General features: G+C 36.1%; 1 protein-coding gene across 8 annotated transcripts in view; it reads right to left on the bottom strand.

Annotated features, from left to right (window-relative positions):
- The window catches only part of LOC149078477 (latrophilin Cirl-like), a 309,115-nt gene that overhangs the window by 73,403 nt on the left and 209,550 nt on the right, over window positions 1–26,162 (bottom strand). For all 8 annotated transcript variants that reach the window (XM_089240590.1, XM_089240593.1, XM_089240594.1 and 5 more), the window contains 3 exons: window positions 7,188–7,383; window positions 3,825–3,931; window positions 3,337–3,717 (listed from right to left, as the gene is read on the bottom strand). In XM_089240590.1, coding sequence (XP_089096716.1) covers window positions 3,337–3,717; window positions 3,825–3,931; window positions 7,188–7,383 — 684 coding nt within the window. The remainder of the gene's footprint in view (window positions 1–3,336; window positions 3,718–3,824; window positions 3,932–7,187; window positions 7,384–26,162) is intronic.

Here is a 26,162-nt window from a genome sequence, read left to right as displayed (position 1 = left end):
GAAATCAAGCCGAATGAGGGTTTTCACATGTTGCCCAATGTGCTTGCTCTTGTCGTGAATCAAGTCAATATTGATGGATGGTGTCTGCCTTTTCCTTAAGCAGTTGAATGCTGCATTTGAATACCATCCTGGCTTACTAATGGATAGCTTTGTTGAATACAGCCTAATATTTTTTTGTGGGTCTTAATAAATCCACTCGAGCAAGTTTCATTTGATCGGCAATTACTGGGTGGTTTAAATGCCTCTTGACGGGTCAGACTGAAAGAGAACTAGAATTCACAAAAGATAGCATAATACGCTTTATCCCGAAACTACATTAAACGCAACAGCCGTAAAGAAATGTGACCGACTTTAATGTCCACGAGAAACAGAATCAAATCAAAGAGCAAACAGCTCACGCTTGTCCGTTGTTGCCAATACGTTATCACAAAACGATACATATGTAACAGTGGCCACAAAATAGCTTTGCCCATATACGAGCCCCTAATGGTAGTCAAAATCAACGAATTTTGATGTAATTTGAGGTATAGGCGTTGCAGAGTATGCGCTCGAGGATGTAAAAAACCAAAAAAATGAAACCCTAGCTCTTGCGGTTACGGTCACAACGAAGAAAAGTTCGAAAAATTCGAATAGCGACACCGACTTTTGTGCATTGCAAAATAATCAGCGTATCAAGAAAACGTAAATGACGTGGGAAGGCTACCTGTAGCACCATAAATGTGGGCATACCAACCCCTTGGTTACCAAGAGGTTGGTAATACGCTAGACGCTCGATGAGGGACATCCGCTGATTCGAGGAAATTCCCAGACCGAGCTTCTAGCCTAGCGCAACAAAGCCCTGGTCAGATTTGTCGTTGTCTGCATCGGGTGCCCGCATTTATTGAGCTACAGGTACCATTCTAGCGCCATTTATGTTTTTTTTGATACGCTGATCATTTCGCAATGCATAAAAGTTGATTTTGCCATCGAATTTTTCGGAACTTTTTTCATTGTGGCCGTTACCGAAAGGGTTTCATTTTTCCCACATCCTCGGGCGCATACTCTGAACTTGAATTTCATCCAAATTCGTTGCTTTTTGCGCTCATTAAGTGCTCGTATATCAGCAAAGTTATTTTATGATCACCCTGTATATATCCGTTTCAGAGGCTCCACAAGTATAAATTATAGATGGTTCCTCCACCTGTAGCTTTAACCTCAAATGAATTTCTTCAGAATCCACGGATCCCGGATGGAAGAGGAGGAGAAATAAAACGATATAATAATTATAACGAGCACCAATTAGAACGTCGCACTTTTCTTCGGTTACCTCAAACGCAACCGAGTAATTTAATATTAGAGAAAAAACATTTCTACTTTGAAGACCACGTCCCTTACTGAGGTTTATGACGTTGGCGTCTAATAAGTGCGTCAGACACTTCATATTCAGTCAGAGTTGGGAAAGAAAGCATAATAATAAAAAAGATCTGACTCATAATATCTCGGAAAAGCGTATCCGCTTTTAATGAAGGTACCTTCACACACAAATATAATGATAATAATAATAATAATAGAGCGTGTGCCAGCATGGTTGAGAAGCGGGATGGATCAATCCTAATTGTCCGTGGCTTCCGCACGCCATCAGTATGATATGTGTGCTAGGCGAAGACATTCAGAAAAGATGGATATATATTTGGAAAAAAAAAAAAAAACCTTTGTATAGAGACCAAGTTTCGCGCTATATCGAAGTAATTATTATAAGTATCGGTGAAGAGAGAGGGAAATGGAGTCGATGACGTTCATTAATTCCAATCTAACGGTGGACAGAATGTCATAAAGATAACAAAGTTCCATTTAATTGCCTCATACAAGAAACTGAGGTGGAGAAGGGGGTCCCCCTCTTCTTCTTCTCTCATCCAGTTTTAATTACCCCCAAACCGTTTCGTAGATAAATACTCTTTTCAGAGGCCATAAGAAAGGACGGGAGATGATGGCGATGCCTAATGGAGCAGCTACGAGGGTGGCCGACCGCCATTTAATTTTTTTTTTTTCTCTCCTTTTGATATTTCTTGCAAGCGAAAAGTCTTTTAATAACGAAGAGATCGCGTGTCGTGCGATACTGAGACATTTAAGTGAGGCTTATCGATTTTCGAGTCGGTATTGGTGTAATATTGTGACATCTACACCGCTTTTCCACGATGGAACTCATTATCCGTTATAACGAGGTGATGGTCGATTTGAATACCGGCATTACACGAATGGCGACGTTTTTGCAAGGTTTTGAAATATTCTCTCAAATGATATCTTTGAGTATAAAAATATAGTCAAGCTCTGTTATATATAACAAAGATTCCACATAATTTTCTCGTTATAACTGTCACGGCGAACCACCAAATTGCCCAGTTGGCCCGGCTTGTTCGTGAAGTGGTTCGAGATCCCTGGCTAAAGAAAAGGCATGATTCAGGGTCATCGCAAAGTTGGTTTTTTTTTTGTGATAAAATTATACTCTCATGGTCAGCGTTAAAATTATAGTCTGCTATGTCAACCCTAACGATCAAAGGAATCGGAATATCGATATTTTATAGAGAACCGATATCAATATTACAAAGTTCTTCAAAAAAATTTTCGGCCAATGTTCGAATTTCTACAGAATTTCGGACTTCAGCCGGTGTGAATCGGCTAATTTAGTTCCCTGGCTTTAACATAACCAAGGTTGAAGTTTTCAAGACTTTTTTTTTTTTTACGAAAAATATAATCAAATTCAATGAAATACTGTTTATGAGGTTTTAATTTGATTTTTGTGGCCATATTATACCAAGAAAAAAAAATGCGACAAAAATTAATGCGTGATATCAGATTCTCGCCAACCATATTGCCAATTGTCTGCGAAATCGCCTAATATTGCTTATAACCAACTCTTGGCGAGAAATATAGTGCAGCAAGTTTGCTGAAATTATTCCACTGGGGGAGAATTGAACATGACAATTACGCGAGATAAATAGCCATATTCAATAAAGCACAATTTATAAATATGTAAATTACCTACATCCTCGATTCTAGTGAAGATTAGGAATTGAAATGATCTTCACTGACAAAGAAGGGCATTTTTATAGGAAAATAGTAGGGAAAGGCAAAAAAAATCTAGGCAAACTATAGCCAAGATGTCCATGGCCCCCGCATAATGGGGGCTGACAGGGCTTTAGGACGGTTATCATTTTTTTTGCTTTTTCACGCTATAAATTAACTACAAAAAGGGCCCGTTAAAAGTCTGACCTAGGGGGCCTGCTACAGGATTTGGGGGCCATGGAGATGTCATTACAACCGAGTTTGATAGTAATAACCGAGATTTTTTTCCCGTACCTGACGTGGACGTCCACGACATCCCACCGGCGAAAATGTCCTTGTAAGCTCTGGTCACCATCACTCCCGGCTGGCTGGCATTGACATTCGACATTGGTTGCGGCGGAACTGTAGTGACGTGTTGTTCCTCACGGTGTCGGTCGTCGACGGGCGACAGATGAGACGATGGAGACGACGAAGGTGACGACGCCAGCTGGGTCGTCGTAGTCGTCGTTGTCGTGGTCGTCGTCGAAGAGCTGAAGAATAAGTTGTCGGTGACCATCACGGGAATGTATGGCCTGACGTTCCTTGTCACGGGAATGATTATGGGAGGCCTGCTTGTCGAAGTCGTTGAACTAGTGCTAGCTACAGTACTGGTTATCGGTGTACCCGATGGTTTTTCTGGAACAAAAAAGAAATCATAATTTCAATGCAAAATCTCTTGATTTTTCTATTGTAAGATTTGTATAAAAGTGTTCACACGGATAATATCATTGTGTAATATTTACCTGGTACGCATTGATAATGTGCTTCTAGGTATTTAGGCGTACCGGGACAAGGATCACCGAATAAGGCAGGAGAAGCTGAAAGACTACAATTGTTCTTCAACCCACACCTGTTAAAAAAACAAATCAATCGTTAAAAACCGCCATGTGCATAACAGAGATGTCATAATGACCTAGTTCGTGAAAACCGAAACATTAATCAATAACAGAGTTACGAAACACGTGCGTATGTCATTGGATAGCTCGATTTCGTTGAATATTGACCCTCCCAATTTCTGAATTTCGAGCTTTGGCCAGACAGTTCGCGAAGTGGCCGGAAATCTCTAGCCAAAGTCCGTTAACGAAAGACATGATTCGAGGTCATCGCCTTAGGGGTGGGACAGGGGTGTGTTCATGCATTCATGCATCATGGCCACGTTGGCGTGTTTTTCCGTGATAATTACGTTCACGTTAGCTATGGCAACCAATCAAACCACAATCACGATGCAGTGATCATTTTTTTTCCCCAAACATGTCGGAAAAACGATATATATATAAATGTATATATGTCTATATTCTTATATAAAAAGTTTTTTCTCTCTCTCATCACATCGAGCTAATCTAATACAGCTATTATATGCACACATGTATCACACGTTGGCGATGAAAAAAATTGATTTGGTGCCTACCGGACCGTCTTACACCAGCACATCAAACGACGTTTTTCTAGTCGAAATTTCGTTCTGATCCTGCTAACTGGTCAGCCAAAGCTCGAACCCTTTCTGAAAATTGGACTTTGGACAAATCTCTTATCCAAATCCAAATAATATCTCCCGTCAAGCGCAAACCAAGCGAAGACTGGCTGGACAAAACCGTTGTTTTAAATATATATAGTCACCCATAGGTGTATGTACTTTGCGAGCTGGAAATTTGGTAACATTATCACAATAATCTAAATTTAGTACAAAATTAACTATCTAAAATCTAGAACAAGTAAAAAATTCTAGACGAAAACCATAAATTGAATTAAACTCAATCCCACAAGAGACCAAAAAATGAAGAATAAAGACATTATAATTGGAATATAATACATTTTTTTTTTAATTTTTATCTGAATTAATCTGTTCTTAGAAAAGTTTTAATTCTAAGAATTATTTCAAGTTCTTAAGGTGAGACTCATAATTATAAGCAACATTTGACACCTACCTTCAAGGCAAGTTTTCTTCCGGGAATCATTAAAAACTGAATTCCCGCAAGAAAAATCAGTAAAATTCTCAGTTAATATTTAAATAAAATTAAGCACAATCAAGGGGAGACTTTTTGAAATCCACCGTCTCAAGAAATCCACCGAGAGGAAAAATTCCTCGATACAATAAACATTAAAACAGAAGAAAAACAAACAACACTAAGATAAATATAACTTGAAATGGATTAAATTCATCCAAATTTTTAATTAGCCTTCACGGAAATGACTACTTATTTTTTCCGAGGAAAAATTGTATAAATAATGATAAAATAACACGCAGCGAATTTCGTAGAATTAAAACCGTAATTACTTTCGTTGAAAAGACGGAAATTTCAAGATTTTGGGACGGGAAAGATTAAGAAAGACGAAAATCGGAATATATACATAAGACAATCTTACAACTGAACGAGGATTGGAGGAGACTCAATTTTATTCAAAAAGTCATTCAATTTGCATCGGAAAAGAATTTAGGACTCGAATTGTTAACCATAAGAGAGCGAATAGGATTTTGTGCTGAGACCGACACAAGCGGGAACCTAGCAGGCAAAATATAGTTAGTTTTTGAATGGATGAATCCTTTCCTCATCTCGTTGACTGATATATAGCGTATTAGAGAGTCGTATTGGTTCAAGAATCCGTACATTCGAATCTAAAACCGTATAAACACTACTTCAGGTACTAGGAAATAGTTTAGTTTATAGTGTAAAACCATTGTCCAGTTTTGATCTAAATCCAATAGAGTTTCCTTAACCTTTTGGCCCTGAGAAATAATTCATAATCTGGAGAATTCTTGAGAAATGATATCCATAATCTGGAGAATTCTTGAGAAATGATATCGATAATCTGGAGAATTCTTGAGAAATGATATCCATAATCTGGAGAATTCTTGAGAAATGATATCCATAATCTGAAGAATCCTTGAGAGAAATGACATCCACATAATCTGAAGAATCCTTGAAATAATATACATGCATTTTAGGGCAGTAGTCGGGAAATTTTCAGGCCTCAAGAGGAATCGAAGTCGTAAATTTGAGACCACTATACCAATCCTGAATCCTCGAAAACTTATAAATTCAAAATTTTGAATCCCACGGACCACTGAATTCAAAATTTTGAATTTCTGACACAGCCTGTTGTTGCGCAGCACGGATACGAATCGGAATAACTGAAATGTGCAGTTAAGCATGGAGATTTGCAAACACGTCTAAATTTATCCAAAACCACATAATTTTTTTCTTTTAGACAACTAGTTGTTCCAGGGATCCCTTACAAAGGATCAATGTTCTATGAAAACTCTGAAGTTATATACCGGATCCGACCAACGACAGCAAAAAAGTGTTTAAAGAATAAGGATTTTTTTTCTCTTTTTTCCTATGAATAACTAGTTATGATAAGTAAATTAGAAATTATAGTTAAAAATTAACTTATTTGTTACTATATACATATGTATTGCTTTATTAATTTTTTTTTCAAAGGAAAATATCAATCAGACTGCTCAAAGCGGCATATTACTGCTTTAAATTCGAAAAATTTGGAAATAAACAAAAGTGGATCCGTAATCTTGAAGATTCTGTAATATGGAATTCCTTACATCACAAAGAGAAGTCCTACTGTCCCAAATCACGTTGAAATTTTACATTGGAAAAGATGCAAAAACCAGGTGTTCAAAACAAGATAACTCTCGAACACCTTAAGGACTTTATAACTTTCAAACCGTTTCTAAACTAGATAAATGATAAAAGTTCATACAAATTTTAAAAATATTCTACGAATTTTCAAACCATTTCACTCGGATTCCCCCAAGCGCTGCCTTAGAAAACCTTGTCAAACAACCCTATACCAATCACTCACCGAATATGATCTTATATCAGTATATATGAAATACCGTAAGTGTAAAAAAAATTGAATTTTTTTTTTAACGCAGTATGTAAAGAAGCTCAGATGTTGCATAGTACATGATGCTGTGACATCGTTCTCGTTACTTTTACGAGCCCCACAGAAAAGAGATTAAAAGTAATTATTTTATTGATTAATCTATCCAAGATCGATTTCCAATAGACATACCACGCATAAGAAAAAGGTTTTTGTGACTAATAGGTTTGGGCTGTTTTTTCCCCCTATCATATTATTAGAATACTTACGTCTCCTTGATGACAAAAAAGGAAGCGGCAGACGTACAGTCGACGCTCCAGTCCAAGTTGCCGTGTTCGTTACAGATACTGATGCTAAATCTACCGTAATTAGCTCTGAGCAGGTGGATGATTGTGTTCGGTTGCTCGCAGGAGATTCTCAACTGCCTGCCTTCGCACGCGTAAGCTGTGCGATACCTGCTCTCTTCTGCAATGACAAAAAAAAAAATCATTACTCATTAAGAGAACACATCATTTAAATCCAATCGATAATAAAAGTTCAATATTATCTATGTTGGCAATCACGTAATAATGCAATCATTTCACTAGAGTTTGAGAAATTTAAGTATTTTCTAATGGTGATGAATAAGTAAACCACCTATGCAATGTTATGAAATTTAAAAACTTTTCACAAATCCAAATTTAAAAATATATTTATTTACAGTCAAACCTCGTTAGTGCGTCACCCGGTTAAACGGTCACTCCTCTTACCGGGTCACTTTTTGGAAGTCCCAATTTTCCTCAGGCAGGAATTGGCACAGTTAGACTTACTCCGTTTAACGAGTCACTCCGCTTACTAAGTCATGTTTTTACTCTCTCAAGAGTAACTCATTAACGAGGTTTGACTGTATATATAAATATAATTTTTACGACTTTCTAGATATGAAAAATATTCCATGCTCTCTAGATTTGAAAGATATTTCATGAGTGTTTGAATTGAAAAATATTTATTAGTTTCTGGTAAAAGATTCTGTAAAAGGTTCTGAAAAAAATATTTTATGAACTTTAATTTTCGTAAACTACATTAATTTTTTTCGCAGAACAATTTTTTTTTCTAAAAAACAATTTTATCAAATTAATTTATTTTCTGAAAATTTCCATTTTAATTGTTAATTTTCTTTTCTTTCTCCGCTTGACATAAAAATTAAAATTGAAATGAAGTAGAGAAAAAAATTAATCTTCATCTCAATTTCCATGTTAATCTTCATTTCAATTTCCATGTTAATCTTCATTTCAATTTCCATGTTAATCTTCATATCAATTTCCATGTTTATTTTCATACTAATTTTAATCATTATCAAATTGATTTTTTAAATAAAATGTGATTTAAAAAAAATTAGTTATAAAATTTTATTAGTAAAACCTTTGAGTCCTAAAATATATATATTTTTTAAAGTTACAAATAAATAGAGAAAAAATTAAAATAATTTTAAAACGCTGAACATGCAGAAAAACGTGAAAATTACAATAAAAAACTGAAACAAAAATAACATAACTTCAGCTAAAGCATTAAAAAGAATTTCATTAAATAAAAAAGAAAATAAATCCTCCAACATTCCTTAGTAACGCTAAAACTTGTGCCTTCTAAAAATAGGAAATGAGGCATAGGTACAACATCTATATCAGCAGTTTTTCACTGCAAATCTTTGGTTTTTTTTTCATTGGGAAAGTATGTAAAGGGACAAAAAAGGCACGTTTCTTATAAAAGAGGATCAGGAGAGAATGGGAGTAAAAGACAGACAAGGTATAATTCAAACACCTCCTCCACCTCAAAAGTTCATTTGTATGCATGTGTGCATACCTACACCCCTACACAGTGACTTCGCAGGCCTACCTACCTACCTCACTTCCATTGGTATGTAAGAAAGCATTGTGGAATGAATATTTGGAGAGGGTCCTCGACGACTGGTGACGAGAGTAAAGAAGACATTCACACAACTCTGTACTTAATCCCGCTGAATACATTTCCAGACCGACCTCTTGCACTCATTCACTCGCTTTATATTCAAAACCATGATTACGTATGCGTAAAAAATTCAGGAACGACGAAAAAGAAATCGCCAGAGACACCTTTTATTCGGGAATCTCTTTTTTTTTTCTTTCAAATATTACTGCTTTTTAAGTTGAATTAGCAAAATTTTGATGAAAAGAGTGAATAAAATAAAAAGGAGGGAATGAACTGTATTCTTGGGGACATGATTCTACGGTAGATGGCAGACCAAGCGTGTTTCGTTTGAAAGTAGCACCGCTAAATTTTTGATAAGTAAATGTATCTTACGGTAAGTGTGATGAATGCGGTTATACATAATAGACGGTTATTGTGCATAACCAAGGTTTGTGAAAATCTCGCAAGTTTGATCATTTTTCCGGTGATTATGCATAAACCCGAGCAGCTTCGTTAGTAAACATGATAAATCGTAATATATGATATAGTCTCTACTATATACGATAGTTCATGCATGTTTTGTATCATGATATCGGGGGCCGATCGAAAATTTGTTGCCATTTTGTCGGGTGACTATTGTAAAGTTTTTCATTATATTAGGGTCTAACTATATACATACTAGACTCTTTTAGAATTTTTATCATATTTATCAAATTCACCAGTTACAATAGCGTATTATGCATTTACACAGATGAATGCGATAAACTTCAAGTGTTTACAAAATTTACCAACGACAGTTAGTTATTATGCATAATTGCCGGTGAAAGTGATAATGTTTTTGATATTTATCAAATTTACCTACGACGCTTAGGTATAATGCATATTCGTCGGTAAAAATGATAAATTTATCGAACTTACCAAGGCCATTGGTAAGTATGCATAACAACCAGTCATTATGTATAACAACCGCTTTATCACATTTGCCATAACAGTGTATTCGATTCAAAATTGTGCCTCACATTCATTGGCGTAAATTTGTGTGTCCTTCACAAAAAAAATACATTGATGAATACTTAAAAAATTTCAGCAGGAGTATCAGAAATATTTTGGATTTGTGGATGCTCAGCTAGAGCTTTGTGCAGGCGAATTCGGTTTCTGAATTTTTTTCTTATTTTGGGTTGCTCGACCCCTTCCTGCAAGCACTGTGACCCGTTTCTGTATGACGCCACTGCATTTTAGATCATCAACCACACTGAGAATTAAATGCCGAGTGCCAAAAACAAACAAAACACTACTCAAAAAAAGTTTTACTTACACTGCTCCAAAAAATAAAGAATCTGTATCAAGCTACTTATCATACTAATATGAGGTTCAACTATAATATTTTTTGGTTTTGCAAAGAGTATTGTTTTCGAAACACTAATACAATATCAAAAAGTTCGGCCGTCCCGCCTTTATACAGGCAAACGGCAAGGTGGGTTCGAAGCAGCGATCACAATTTCACAGCGATAAAGGCAAACAACTCTCTCGGCAATATACTCAGCTTAAAAGAAGTAAACAACAAAAAAAAAACTTCAAAGTAAACAAAAGTAATTGTGTGATAATCAAAAATAAAAATGATTTAATTAAAAAGATTTTTTTTCCCATTTTACAATGATCATGTATTATTTTCAAGGATATGAATATATTTCAAAAATATGCATATTTTCAACAATTTGAATGATTATTAATTATCAAAGTGTGAAGAGATCATACTATGAACAGTATACAATTTTTTTACTTTGTAATTTTCAATGACATTTTTTTTTTTGACACTTTATAAAACTTATCGTGTGTGCATACGGATGTAAATGTATAAATCTATACGTCAATAGAATGTTATGACAGGTTGCTTTAACAGCAATAGAAAAAAAAATTCATAAATAATTATTGACCTTCTGGAAAGACGAGAAGTCCCTCGAAAGTCATAAATTTGGTTCATGTATATGTCCATTTTCATTTAATTTTGATCATTTTTATCGCACCATGGTCATTTACTGCACATGAGGGATAATAGACCAGGACCTACAATTTAGTACCGATTCCGAACGGCAGCCTTTTCCATACTCACCGAGTGGTTGGTGCGCTAACACCCCTCACTGTGGGACTCCCTGTGGTAGTAATCTTTTTCTGTGTTCTTGTCGCCGTTGTGCCAGGAAAATTTTTGGCAAGGATGAACCGGGTATCGAACTCGCGACACCTCTAAATGTCCTTTTGGGCGAGAACCTTATCGACCTGGGTTATCGCACCCTGTTTGATTTTGTTTATTGTTTATGCATTTTTGTCCTCTGATCTGTCTTTCTTTTGTATTTTATTACGTGTTCTGTTCCGTCCAATAAAAAAGTTTGTTTATGTTTTTCCAAAGAGAGATCATGGTTTAATCATTGTGGATACACGGCCAAACTCGGTCATTACAAAATCGAGGATTTCACGAAATTTTGTCGTTATAACCAAGATTTCGTCATAACCTGACACCATGATTCTGACGCAAATTCATTGAAATGCAGGGACACATTTCTAACACTTATTTTAGTATTTCCACGTACAAACATATTTTGTTTACTCTCACGATGCTTTCTCTCCGGTGGGTAAAATTTTAAACTGAACGCATTGAATTAAAAGCCCGATATCTTTGAATATAAATCACATCCGATGACATTACGAAAACCCATCCCTAACTAATGAATCCCATGATCTTACCGGGCTCTACATCCAAATATTGGAGAAATACACACACTATAAAATTATCATACATTTTCTAATCCGTCGGCGAATATGAATAATTTATAAAATCCCAAGATTTTTCACAGGACGACCAAACCGAATACAAAACCTGCTTCTGCAAAATAAAAACACACGAGCCTCTTGGACGAAGTAGTACATATTTAATGTCTTTTAATAATATTTTGCTCAAACAAATTTTTCCATATATACATACAAATATATAGGCTACCGAGAACTATCCAACGCAAGAGCAAAAGAGAAGGCAAGGCAGGGAAGGGGGGGGGGGGGAACCAAGTGGAGCTAAATCTGATTTAGTCAAGATTTTCCTACGGAATCCAAACCCCGAAAACCCCACCCCATGGCCACTGGTGGAGGAAAACGTGCACCAAATGCGTAATCGAATTCCAATTTGCATTCGAGATTTGTAGCCTTATTTAAATGAGGGGTTGCATACATACATACATATATATTTATAGAGAGAGAGGCACAACATTCGAGATTTTAAGTCTGGCTTTGCAGCACCAGCAGCTTCGATGAAGTTTTCGGTTCGAGAGTCGCATGTGTGTGTGTTGATTCTCTTTTCATTTGCATCTCCTGGTATAACATCTTATACGGAGAAGCATCTCGAACACGAGGCACGTTCGAAGCCGGTCCGGTTCGAGAAAACGTGAACAAAAACAACAACAACAAATTAACGAAAACGCTAAAAACGAAGCCGATCCTCGTTTCGGGAGGGTGGGGGGCGATGGATTGAGTCGCTACAACAGGAAATTAGAGCAACATGCGCAAGAGAACATGAAAGAAAACACACTCGGAGATGTATAACTATTAATTTCCGAAAGGGGTATGGATGCATAAAAAAAATACACTTTTTCACACACGATGGAGTCCTAAGTTCGAGGATCATCTATTGATTTGTATTCATGGGATGGAATATAAACCTTCCAAAGGGTCAAGACGTACGAAATGGGATTGCATTTTGTGCATTAGGATTGCATTGTAAATATATAGGAATTATATACCAACGTGAACGGGTAATTATCACTAGAGGAAAAATCATCGAACGTGTAGTGACATTGCTAACTCGAAAATTATTCAAGTAAACATGGAAAGATGGTGTGAAAGAACAACACGATTGACTGAAGCTAAAAAAATATACGATGCACTTGCTGGAACATTTAGTATTTGACTGGCAAGACCAAATCCCATGTATCAGTGCTTCTCAAACTTTGTCATTCGCGGCAACATTACGACGTTTATCCACAACTCCCCAGAAAAATCTAAAACAGTGGATATTAACCAAGGGTCCGGAACTCTAAACGGTAGATAACACATTGTTTTTATAGAATTATATGCGGGAAGAGCTCCGCGTCCTTAAACTTATAATCGGTACATTTCATTTTACTGGCAGAGTAAAGACTCATTCTTGCCGTCTTATAAGCACAAAGAGGTCGCGCAATACGCACGGTACAGAAACCCTGGTCTAAAGAGAGCGGCTTCAAAGCACTAAACAAGCACATAACAATGTCACCAGCTAGCCGCGACCAAGACTTTGCGAACCTCTGCCACCCTATGAAAAATATATAAATCAGGAAATATAGAGAAAATAGAAAACATATTTCGAAAGAAGTAGAACTTGAAACTTCGTAGTTGCTGCTATATAAACTTATATACTTCAACTTATATATTTCAATATTTTCCAGATGCCCGAATCTGTAATCCACAAAATGCCAAAAATATTTCAATTCTTCCCAACAATTCAATTATTGTTCATTTTTGGAGGAGAACTTTTTACTCATATTTACTTGTATTAAAATGGTATGGAAACGCGGGTGTGCATTCATACACGATTTATTTTTAAAATATCACTATCAGAATTAGATTGCACTAAATTTAGATCAACGAGAATCTGAAACTTGACAATCCAAAAAAAAAATTCTGAAACCTCAAATCAAATTGAGAATCATTTTCAGAAGAGTACAAACTAAAAACTTCCCAAACTGTACAAGAGAATCCTCAATATTCTCTGCACTTTTATTTCTTCTAGTTCATTCCACACCGTTTCAGAATAAATGTGATTATATAAAGTACAATAGGGACAGAATCATAGGAGGAGGAGATTTAAAGTACAGTATAGAATGGACAAAAAAAAAAACCCTCCCGTCCTATTCATAGTCTCTCAACAGCACTAGAAGAAGGGCATACGAACAAAAAAAAGTATTATTTTCAGATCATAGATGCTATAAGCCCCGGCCCTTGTATTCCTCACCTTCTCGATGATTTTCTTTGGCAAAGTCCTCGCTCCTCGACAATTGTTTTCTTCCCCTCTGTATCCTAAGTGAAAAGCCGAGGAATGAACCTCACAACTGTATAGTATATGTACTTGCACAGAATAGAAGATCCAAGTACAACAAACACACTGAAGACAGAGATTTTTCGTTGCCTGTAGCCATCATGTGTCCAAAACAACTCCCTCCCGTGGGGGGGGGGGGAGAAATGATTGAACTAAAGACCAGCAAAAAAATAGGAAGAGAGATTCACAACAGATGGTGAATGGTGTGAAGACAAGTTGCGAGATAGTCCTTATATAACAATACAGTAGGTATGAGATGAAGTAAGACTCCTTCAAGAAAAAAAATACTCCAGTGAAGTCCCAAGAAAAAATCAGGTCTTTTCCTTCCCTTTATTATACAGTATTTTCTGTAAAGGAAAAAAAAAAGCGAAGTCTCTTCCTATTGTTATTATCATGAAGATAGAAGAATGAAGAATAAGAGAGAGAAGAGAGAGAGCGTCTTCGATTCAGCAGGAATTTTGCATGAACCAAAATAGAAGTCCCATTTGGTGCCATAAAAGAACTCGCTCCAGATGTCTTCTGAAGCTCAATAGAAGAGCTCTATTGTACCTGATAATTTAAGATCAAAAATAAATGCCGAGAGGAGAAACATTTAAAGAACTTCAGATTTTTCCTTACACAAAACTAAGTTCTATAACAAAATTTTAAGCAATTTTATTGATTTTGAAATATAATCGATTTTTTTTTCTACCGAACTATGTCTGTCAAAAATTCGAAAAATTCGGCAAGGCCTTATTTTCAATATTTATTCCAGTATATCCAATTATGTGCCATAAAGTTTCTCGCTAGAGATGCTTCCTAAAGTTCGATAAAAAAAATTTTCCTACCGAAATTTTGATAAAAATCCACTGAAATTTAGACAAAAATTGACTGGAATTATGATGAAAATCTATATTAATGTAGATCAAAATCTACTGAAAATAAAAACAAAGTCTATTGAAAATAAAAACAAAGTCTACTGAAAATAAAAACAAAGTCTACTGAAATTTAGATAAAAATCTATGGAGATTTAGATAAAAATCTATGGAAATGTAGATAAAAATCTATGGAAATGTAGATAAAAATCTATGGAAATGTAGATAAAAATCTATGGAAATGTAGGTAAAATTTTGATAAGAAATGGATGCTGGAAGGGAGGGGGGAACATTTAAAAATTTTAGATGCGTTTTCTTTCAATAGGAAATTTGCGAATATTTTGAAAAACAGGTGGTCGACTAAAGTAATGTAGAAAAAAAAAATTGAGCTGAATAACTCATAATAATTCTTTAAATTGTTAATGTTCAATTTTCGTCTATGGAACCATCTTTGTAGAAAGTTCGTGAATTTTTTAGATGATGTAATACACCTAATTCTCAAAATTTATTCCAATCCATTCAATTCGGTGCCAAAAAACAATTCGTTCTCGGATGTCTTCTAAAGTTTAAGAAGGAATATTGTACTTGATAATACGGATGAAAACTAAATGCTGATGGTGGGGGGGGGGGGGGGAGAATTTAATTTTTTTTTTCGTTTTTCTTTATAGAAAATTTACATGAGTAATTGATTTTGAAATATAGGCGATCCATCAGAGTTTAAATTAGACAAAAAATCAATTTAAATGAATGAAAATTGACTATTTGGGTTCGAAGACCGTCATCTATTTCAGTTTGTCCTCAACGTTTCCCCAATCTTAGTGTATTACATTTTTTAACTAGTCTTCTAATGTCAGGCCAGACGCTATGGATAAGACGGCCTCCCCTTCAACAGAGTACAAAAAAAAAAATTGAATTTCTTAAATGATTAAATGAAAAGATACAGTCAATATCACATCTAAATCAACGTGTAATTTGGTTATTGTGGTACATTATTACGCCTCAGAAATTTTTTTCCACACATAACAATTTATACAGAAGTGAAATTTCGCGATATTTTACGCACGCTGGATTTTATGCCTGGTCCCCATTCAAGACGGTTGGCGTGTGCGTGTTATCCACCGGTTACCTTACCAACAAAAAAAAGGACCCCCCCCCCCACCTTTATACATACATATGTATAATACCTGGGCCCCCCCCCCTACCCCATCGGTGCAAACCCCATAATTATGCCACTACTGACTGTAAATGTTGATCCACCTCTTCCACCATGTTGGAAAAAAGAAAGAAGAGCAGGCACTTATACACGTCCACTTCTTACGACTTCTACTTAGATGATCCTCAAATTTATATTTTACTTCGTATTTCTTTTTATCTCTTTCTCTAATGCGCTAATGGGCACCGAACAGTTTCTAAAGGACCATCACCAACTATAGAAGACGACACCTTTTCCCCCACTCACCCCTCAGAAATGTGAATGAGCAAAATCACCTTGAAAAATAAGATTTTTTTTTATCTTATATTGCATCCCCGATTAGCGACAGGATTGGGTAAGGTATCATTTTTCCCATTTTACCCTCCCTCTAGAGACTGTCAAATATTATATGCCCATAATTGTTTTCCCATAATCGGAGGAATTACCTGGCGGAGGAAAAAAAAACAAGGGCCCTTGTCGTAAATTGTAAAGGTCTACGTGCGTGGATTTTGATGGTCATTTCTGTGGAGGCCCTTGTGTAGGTTGGACAGCATTTCTTTTTTGAAGGGAATATACTGGACCTGAAATAAATAGGAGATACATTTTAAGTTTTTGCACCTGGTCTCACGAAGTCAGTGTCTAGTTGATCAGCGAAGATGACAAGCTCGTCTCGGTTTGACAGCTCTTGAGGATGTCACGTATTACAGGCTCCGTACGAAATTTTTGAGGCTTTCATATCGCGATACTCGTTAAGATTTCGAGTCTTATCAATGTCTATTCGGGTATGATAAGAGGACGAAGACCGGAGGGAACTCATCTATGATATCATGTATCTATGGCTGATGTTGCAGAAACAGAAAAAAAAAAAAAAAGATACGATAATAAGCTCTTTTGGAACTATAGAGATACTGCTGAAATTCGTGACGGTGTTCGAATACATTCCGCATTTGTAACGAGTTTTCTTTAGTGGCAATTTAATTGGCTGAGACATGAACTTCGGTGTAATAGCAATGGACTAATAGTAGAATGTATGTCTCGCGAGATAAGATTTTCATTTCAAAAAATACTTTAATTATCTGATCTCTATTCAAAAAAAATCGTATTTTACGTGATAGATGAATGACAATCAATTACATCCATTACAAAAAAAAATAATTTCAGAGTAACCTACTCTTTGACAATAGACGGTATAAAAGTTTGAAATATCTTTTCGACTTCCGTGGTTTTTGGAGAAATTATGATAGACTGAATAAATGTTAAAAATCAGATCTCGTTAAATATTTTTTAAATTATCTACAATTCATGAATTGTCGGAAATTATAAATAATGTACAAATGCCACATTTCACACAATTATGCGTTTTCATCTATCATTCGCCCCTTTAAAATTGGCCGTGTGGTTATTAAGTGTATTGAAAGATCTACTGTCAAGGACGTAACACTGCGTTCAAACACCTAGGTAATGAATTCAAACAAGTTATCTCTGCTTTCTTTACTCTCTCCTCATCATCGCTAAGCTTTGTTGTTGCAACCCCATGAAACAAAGTTATTCTATTTGCCTCCGGTTATTTCCATACCTCGATTAGTGATTTTATTTCGACAAATGCTGTATATTTCTATTATATACATGCAAGAGCGAAAGAGAACTGATAAGGGGGATAAAAATAAAAATGTACTTCGTATCTACTCTCTTATCTATTATATTGTTTTTTCCTTTCAATTGTTTCTTTTCCTTTCCTTTCTTTTTCCAACGCGCAGTTAGTTTATGAGAAGGTTACCACATTTGTCGCCGATGCCTCAAATAAACATCAACCGATTTTTTTGCCAATACCTTGTAAGCGAAGGGGTTGAGCGGAAAGCAATTACTATCTTAATTAAAATAATGAGTTTATGTGCTGATTTTTTTTTTTTTTTTTTTTTGTAAATGCCTCGCACATTTCATCTATTTCCAATAAGATCTACATGTGTGTATTTCTTATTTTTCAGTCATTTTATACTGTAATACTTACAGTGATAATTATAATGGACGAAAATGTTGGTAAATAATTCTCCTATCCATATCTGCATCTATTTTCATGAAGCATTGACATTAATATTATTACAATTGACCAGTTAATAGAAGCGATTACGTGACACCAATCAACAATTCATTGCTACTGCTATGCCGAATATTGACTCAACCTGCTCTCACGAGAGATAAAAGCCTAATTTGCGACGATTGTTTTGCTTGTGCGGATCAATCATCGTGTGGAACTGATGTCACTGCATATCCATTCATTTATTTCCCAAAGGAATATTACCTCTAACTTGATGTTGCAACGGGAAATGTTCTTGTAATAGAAGAAAATTGCCACACAAAGAAAACCCCTCGAAAGCAGGGGGGAAAAAAAGAAGTATTTTCTCTATGGTGGGCTAATAACCTGTTGTGATAATAATGAAATGTTTCTCAAAGTGGGCGATGTGGAAAGGAACGGGTAATTGGGTAGTGGAAGCTGCAGATACAGCATTGGGTTCCATGGATTATTGACTTAGTGGAGATGAAGGAGGGGAGAATTATGGGAGATGAGACAAATAAGTTTGGAAGACTCTTCTGTAATGTACTGTATCTTTATCATTATATGATTGAGAATGCTGGAAAATTCAGAAAAGAATCAATTACTACCTAAAGCATAGTCTATATAGCATATATGCTCAACCCGTGGCCCTCGGGGTGATCGGTAAATTTATAAAAATAAATTAAGGAGGCACATTATATACGATATCAAATAATAAAAGCACTGTGCGTCATTCAAGTGCAATGCGACACATTTGCAGATCACTCAAGTGACCCTCTGGGAAGCTGTTACAGATCACTTAAGTGGGGCGTTGTCAACCGCGTGTCTCGGCACATTCTCGGATCAATTATAAAATTTTTATGACCTGGGGCGTTGTTACAGATCACTTAAGTGTCACGCTGCACACTTCCACATCCCTTAAACAGCTCGCGGCACATTCCCGGATCAATTATAATTTTTTTATAACTGACCTGGAGTGTTGTTATAGCTCATTAAAGTGACCTGAGGAACATTTAAAGTTCCCTAAAGTGGACTGGGGTGCTGTTACAAACCACTTAAGTGGCCCGAGATACATTTCCTGATCTTTTAAGCAGCCCTCGAATCGTTTAGAGATCACTTAAGCAGTCTTCGAAGCGTTTATTGATCGCTTATGTGACCCGCGGCACAGATCCACATCCCTCAAACAGCCCGCGACACATTCACAGATTCATTTAGTGACCGCGGCACATTTAAAGTGGCCCCTGACAAGTTTCAAATCCAATAGTTTGTGGCCCGCTTTCTCGAAAAGGTTAACAACCCTTGGTCTTCAACCAAATTTCACATACCGCTTATCAGAAATGACATAATTTCAGGTAGAAACGTTGCATTACCTTAAGCACTAAACTTGTAAAATAATGGTACCTAATAAAATCTGTCTGTCCAGAAAACGCCACATTGCACATATACATTTGCAGGCCCCTGGGCCAGGATTTTCCAGGGGACCATCTATAGTATATTTATATTGTTGAGAAAAATACTAAAATCATCCTGAGTTTCAACCCCGTCAGCCTCGTGGATGTGGCAGCCACAAATGTATTAATCAGGGTAGAATTCGGAGTAAAGTCTGACAGATTGTAGCCGTAGTTTTTGCAATATTGTTAGTACGTGGGCGGTAGAAATGTCATCTTGCAATAGTTTGGAAATATTGCTCTTGAATGTCGCATGCATTAGAACTTGAACTTTCAACCCCTTCTCTCACAAGCTTTTGGCAACAAAGTCGGATGATCTATGTATTTGATAAATCGGCGATAAAATCTGGCAACCCTGTCCTAACCTAACAACACTTCGGAAAAAGAAAGAAAGGAAAGAAAAAAATAGAAGAAAAGGAAGGAATACAAACTAGACAAGAGAGAAACAGTATAATACAGTAGATAAGAGGAATATACAGTGGATTTCTCTTTTCAGCCTCACTCTACGTGTGCTACTTTGCTCTTACATGTATATAGTAGCAAGATACATTATACAAAACCACTTACAGGAGTATCGAAATAAAAGGAGGGGGAGAAACATCTTCAAATAATAGGGTTACAATGAAGCTTCGCGATGATGGGGAGAGAGAGAGAAAAGAAAACACAGAGAACTGGATATTCAATTTATTCCACTGGCGTTTGGACGAAATATTTCGTCCGTAATCGTAAAAGGGGTTAAACTCGCATTGGTGTTTTGTATTTTTATTTTCTATTAGATTACGGTAAATCGAAATTCGGATAAAAAACATAATGAAATTGGAAGAACCAACCATTCGGGGTCTCGGGTCCTATAATTATCCTACTTTTTTCCTGAAATCATTCAAGCCGATGAATAACCAGTAGCCCTGCACCAGGTATTCATTAACATTTGATGGCCTTTGAATTTGCGAGAGGAAGCTTTCAAAAGGGCTGATATCAGCTGGATACTGATTTGATGGAGTGCCTCGCCCTCGATACAGAAGAAAAAAAAAAAGTTGACATTTTTCAGAGAAGGGAAAACCCTTTAACGCCAAGATCCATTGAAAATTTTCATCCGGGAAGGACAAAGGACCATAGCTGATTACCATTTAGCTCATCTAGAATCATCAGGCAAAGACTCATTTCCTAAGCTCTCTTTCTTTTCTTTTTACTATTTCTATCCATCTAATCCATCATTTGGCCAACGGCGGCGCCATCCAGGTGTTCCACGCTGTTGCTGACAGCTTTCTGGGTGTCCCAGACACCGGAGTGTCCGTCACCAAAAAATGAAGGCGTGCACTCATAGACACCAAAATGTGACGAGGTCACCGCCCACTGACATACATAATGAAGTGAAAGATGAAAGGAAAAAAATTAGTCGTGCAGGGAAAGAAAGAGGGGGGTAAAATTAGTATTAGCTCCCATATGAGAGGACACTAACCTCCAACCCCCCCCCCCCACACCAACAAATAAAAATGGCGGCGAAATAAATACTAAAAAAAAATCCACGATCACGCAACTCTAATCAATGGACATCGATCAACGTGATTCTTGGGGCGAACATTAAACGCATAGCAAAAAAATATATTATATATTACACACTCTGATACATAGGATTGGGGGAGGGGGGAGAAAAAGGGGTCTCTGCAATCAGCCCCACCTCACACTACCCCCCGCCCCCCCAAGACATCAACATTATAGTTTCAAGACTAGGAAAAGAAAAGCATGTAACTGCAAAGGACTAGAAGTTGATGAGGCCCAATCAAAGCCCTAGAAACAACATCTGCGCTCCCTGGGCGCTACCTGTATAATTTAGAAGTTTAGATGAAGGTGGGCAAGGGGAGGGTGGCAAATAGCAATGGCAAGTTAGCTCGCAAGAAAACGTGGGGAGCGAGATGCGATGCGGCCGAGATCTGAAAATGCGTTTCTTATTCTAATCAGAAAATTAGTGGTCGGCCACGTTGGTACTAGGAGAAGAGGACGTGTACTATGTATCGCATGGAAAGAGAAAAGAGAGAAAACTTCGTGGTAGGGCATTTGGAAAAACACACAACACTTAATGGATTGGCGTGTTAATAACAGGTTTACGAGCTGACTCCCAATAAGGGATACGATTCCGGCTTTTTGATTCTCCCCCCCCCCCAATTTTTTTTTACTGGTCTTCTAATGTTTGGCCGGACGCTATATGGAAGACGGCCTCCATTTTTCTACAGGGTATATAAGAAAAGAATAAAAGTCTATTTTTTTTTTTCCAATGATGAAATGGAAAGACACAGTGGAAGAACGTGCAAGAAATGTTGAAGGTGGACACTTGATCACACACACGCACACAAAAAGCTACATAAAATGACAAAGGCTTATCATTTTGGAGATGGACATCCATTATAAGAAAAGTCTTTTAGGACAAGCGGCAAATTTTAACGACTCTTCGAAATTCATTCCACGCCTCATACGTCCGTTCAAATTTTAGCGGAATTTGATCACCATCCACATCAGGTTTTCCACCGGGTATCGTAAGCATTAATCATATTACAGCTAAAATCCGTAATATTTTAGTTTTTGGTGAAGGTAATGTGCACCGCCCAAAAAAAAAAATGCACTGCGTTTTATATAACGTATGTTACTGCCGGAACCCGAAATTGGCCGCTTCGCGAACTGGCTGACCCAGTTGATCCGGCCAATGTCCAAAATTTTGTCCGCCTTTATACGTCGATCCCTAGATATGGGATCACTAAAATATCAATATTCAGATTCCTTTGATATTGTTAGAGTTGACATAACTAACCATAATTAATTATGGAATAGCTAATTATAAATTATCATAATTACCACAAAAAATGCGCCAATGTGGCGGTGACCCCGAATCAAAAAGATAGATGTAGAGATATGTAGGGATCGATTAAGGGACCAGCCAAATCCTGGAGAAAGCCCGAATTACGGACAACTGAGCCGGCTAGTTTGTGAAGTGGTCAACTTCAGGCTTTGGTAGTAACATTATCACACATCCTATACTGGTGACCAATTCAAAAATCACATCCTGGTATGTCGGAGGATTTCAGCCCTAAATCGGACATTGTATAAATTTAATATTATTCTGAGATAGTTCAGAAATATTTCAGTGCTAATTTTACATTTTTTTTTATGGTAATGACGCACGTAATGTAAGAGGGAACACGTAATGTAAGAAAGTACAGTGAAACCTCTCTACAGCGATACTCGATATAGCGATAAATCCCTCTACAACGATAATCTGACTTGGTTCACAGAATATCGAGATTTGCCCGTATAAAGAATTAGTTTATTTGAACTATGCCATTGCGTAGATGATCTGTAACGAATGTAACGATATAATTACAATTATTGTTATCTTTTCTATTTTAATTATCAGTATTTGGGGATAATTTGTCATGTTTGGCTGGTATATGGCGAGAATCGGTAACATATGGCAAGAATTTGTGACATTTGGTGAGAATTGATTACGTTTAGCGAGAATTCTTGATACTTGGCGACAACTGTTGACATTTGGCGGGAATCTGCTATGTTAATCCGGAATCGCGACATTTCGCAAGTTGATAGATGTCTCGATTTCGTTCTTTTGAAATCTAGTCACCCTGGGTATTCACGGCATATCGACGCTTCAATATTGATCGCACATAGTAATAGACCAATTTTTCTTTAAACGGGTTGATAATAACTGTATTCAATATTTTGACACGACCATTATCACCTCCCTGTAATAGATGCATTCAGTACTTTGGACCCGTTCAAAATGACCTCAAAACTCCAATACCGTGGGCTCAAAGAGAAGACTCAAATTAACGATAACGTAGATTCACTATACTTTTTGAATTTCTTTAGAATCATGCGACAACAAAAAGGATATATTGTTAAACAAAAAAAAAATTCATACGCACTAAAAAAAAAATTCACCTCTTAAATAATTTTCCAATACAATTTTTTGTATCTTTCGCCTTTGAACTGACAAAAAAAACACGAGAACAAAACTTGAATAGGATGTAATTGGGAAATATCGATTCACAAATCATGAAAAATGAGGAAAAAATTTAAAAATAAGAATTTTTTTTCCTTCAAAAAAAATTCCTTTTTTTTTTAATCATATAAATAATTTTTCTCCCCTTTTCCAATCTTCACACACTAACGCTTTACTTTTCTCAGTGGTTGTTAGCATATGCTGCATTTTTTCTTTCTCTATTTAAAAGTAGAAACGAACACATAAAAGAACTCAATGAATGTTTCCCAGTGTTTTTGTCTTGTTTTCATTTTAAAGGGGAGGAAAAAAAAGACCGTAAATTAATTTCCATGTCCTCCAACGGAAAATATACGAATCATTTTAATTTACTTACTTCTAATTAAATTTTTGAAGAACGACTGAAAGAATAATTGAATACAACGATTGATGTAACGTGGAAATAAAATTCGATGAAAGTTCATGAAGGGCGCTGATCTCTAATCTGATAAGATTAGCAAAACAAAATTCCTTGAATATTTCAATAATAATCTTCAGAAATTTTAATTCAGATTCATTTTAAAATTTTCTTTAGAATAAATTGAAATATTTATATTTCGATGTATATGTATCAATCAATTAACTTTTATTTAGAGATCACCTCTCCAAAGGGTCAAGTTTGTTGTTTCAAGGATATTTCACGTTTACTCACTCTTCGACTTACAAACTTTCGAAGTTGCAATCAAAATTGGGCCGTATCTAGGGAAGAGCAGAGATTTCTCTTGCTCCGGGAGCTCGACCACGAAGGGCGCCAAGTTCGCTATTTCCTCGTTCAAAATCACAAGGGGAGGTTAAAACATTAAATTAGCTCCTGGACGAGAAAGTCATTCTTTATTTCAAGTTGCGGCTCTTGTTATGGCACACATGGTTGATTTTATGATGTTTCAAATTGCCACAAAAAAAATTGAGAATTACTGTATTAGACACTAAATGGCGACAATTGGCTGAATATCTCCATTTCCGTCTCGATGAAAATTTCGTCTTCTAAAAAATCGTATTCATCTGTCATGCTCGCAAGTTGTGGAGCAGTTGCATTTACTAAAGGACTCATTTCAATATAAATAATCACATGTATGATGGGGGGTACCTCTATGAAAATGTCTCTAATCGTATAGGGCCAATTTTTGATGGTCGAGAATTCCTTCCTATAAATTAGTCAATTTCCCCCAAAGGCACAGTTTCTTCAGAATTTCTACCGCATGCTTTTTTCTATTATTTTACACTTATTCCGTCGTCAATCTCCAATTTTCGCCTTAATTCACTTTATTTTCAACGCAAAAACCTCCATTTGTTTTCCTCCAGGAACAATTAACGAAAAGAAAAATACAGGGGAAGAAAAATGTATTTTTCCCCCCTCAAATTACATAACTACATACCGTCGATATATATATATACATAATCACAATCAATATATATATATATATATATAAGGAAGAAATAGTAAAATAATAAGAAAACCTCACGCAAAAAAATATTGTATATTGCTAAGTAATCCCAAAAGAGCATCCGTCGTTCTTCCCTCATTTGCCGATGGAGGACAATTTTTCGCATATTCTCCACTCATTCTTTAAAAAAAAAACGATTTTTCCCCCTATTCCTTAGGTCTTACTTATTATTATTATTATTGCTTTATCTGCCTTATCCAAGATACGCTGTAAAAGAAGCAGAGGATATACGAAAGGCCAGTGGCGTAAGGAACGAGAAAGACTGGAACAATAAAATACATCTTCCTCCTCTTAATGGCTTCATTAGGACTTTAGTAGAAGTTAATCTTCTCATAGAAAAATTCCACGTCGTCTTCTTATTCCCATGAAAGTATTAAAAAAAAGCGAAATAAGAAAAAATTACAAAAAAAAGAAAAAAATCTTGCCGCCTATTAATCTGTCGCTGCTCCGGGTCGCGCGAGCAATATTCTCCCTTAAAATATCTACTATAGAAAAATTAAGTTAATGCATTTTGGCCTACGAAATTTCCTAAAGACTTAGGTGTAAATGGGAAATATTGGAAGAAGGGAGAGAGAGAGAGAGAGAGAAAATGTTTTAAATAATTTTCCACGTTATATATGGGGATGGGTTCGGGAAATTATTCTGGGAAGCTACTTCGAATATATTTTCTTCTCCTGTCCTTAATATCTGGCCGTAAAAAGGTTCTCATTAGATGGTGAGATAATGAAAGTATTCTTCCTGCTAGAAATTGGGGAAGAAAAAAAAATTTTTTTTTTCCTTGACGCGTTTTGCTATACGAAATTAAATTACGTACTATTTCGTCGGACTAATAGCGAAACGTTGAGAAGCTGTCGAGCTTTAAGATAGGAGAAATACATCGAAAGAAAATGTCTTTTAACATAAAAGTGAAGAATATTTTCTTTCTAATATAGTAAACATCCGATATAACGAGTACGGCTTATAACCAGAATCTCACTATAACGAGTGATTTGCAAGTGATTGTCAAAGACATGATGTTAAAAATTAAAAAATATATATATATTTGGTTATAGAGAGTTAAAAATTTTAAAACTTCTGCTATAACGTCAGAAATTTCTGAAAAAAAAAACCAGTTTTTCTCATTACTTTATTTATTTTTTCAAAATTTAACTAAAATCAAACTAAATTA

The sequence above is a fragment of the Pholcus phalangioides genome, unplaced genomic scaffold, assembly GCF_987345545.1.
Source record: "Pholcus phalangioides strain wild (caught in Gottingen) unplaced genomic scaffold, Ppha-v1.0 ptg000013l_1, whole genome shotgun sequence".
In the NCBI taxonomy this organism is placed as follows: Eukaryota; Metazoa; Arthropoda; class Arachnida; order Araneae; family Pholcidae; genus Pholcus; species Pholcus phalangioides.
This window is presented reverse-complemented; position numbering and strand designations above follow the sequence as displayed.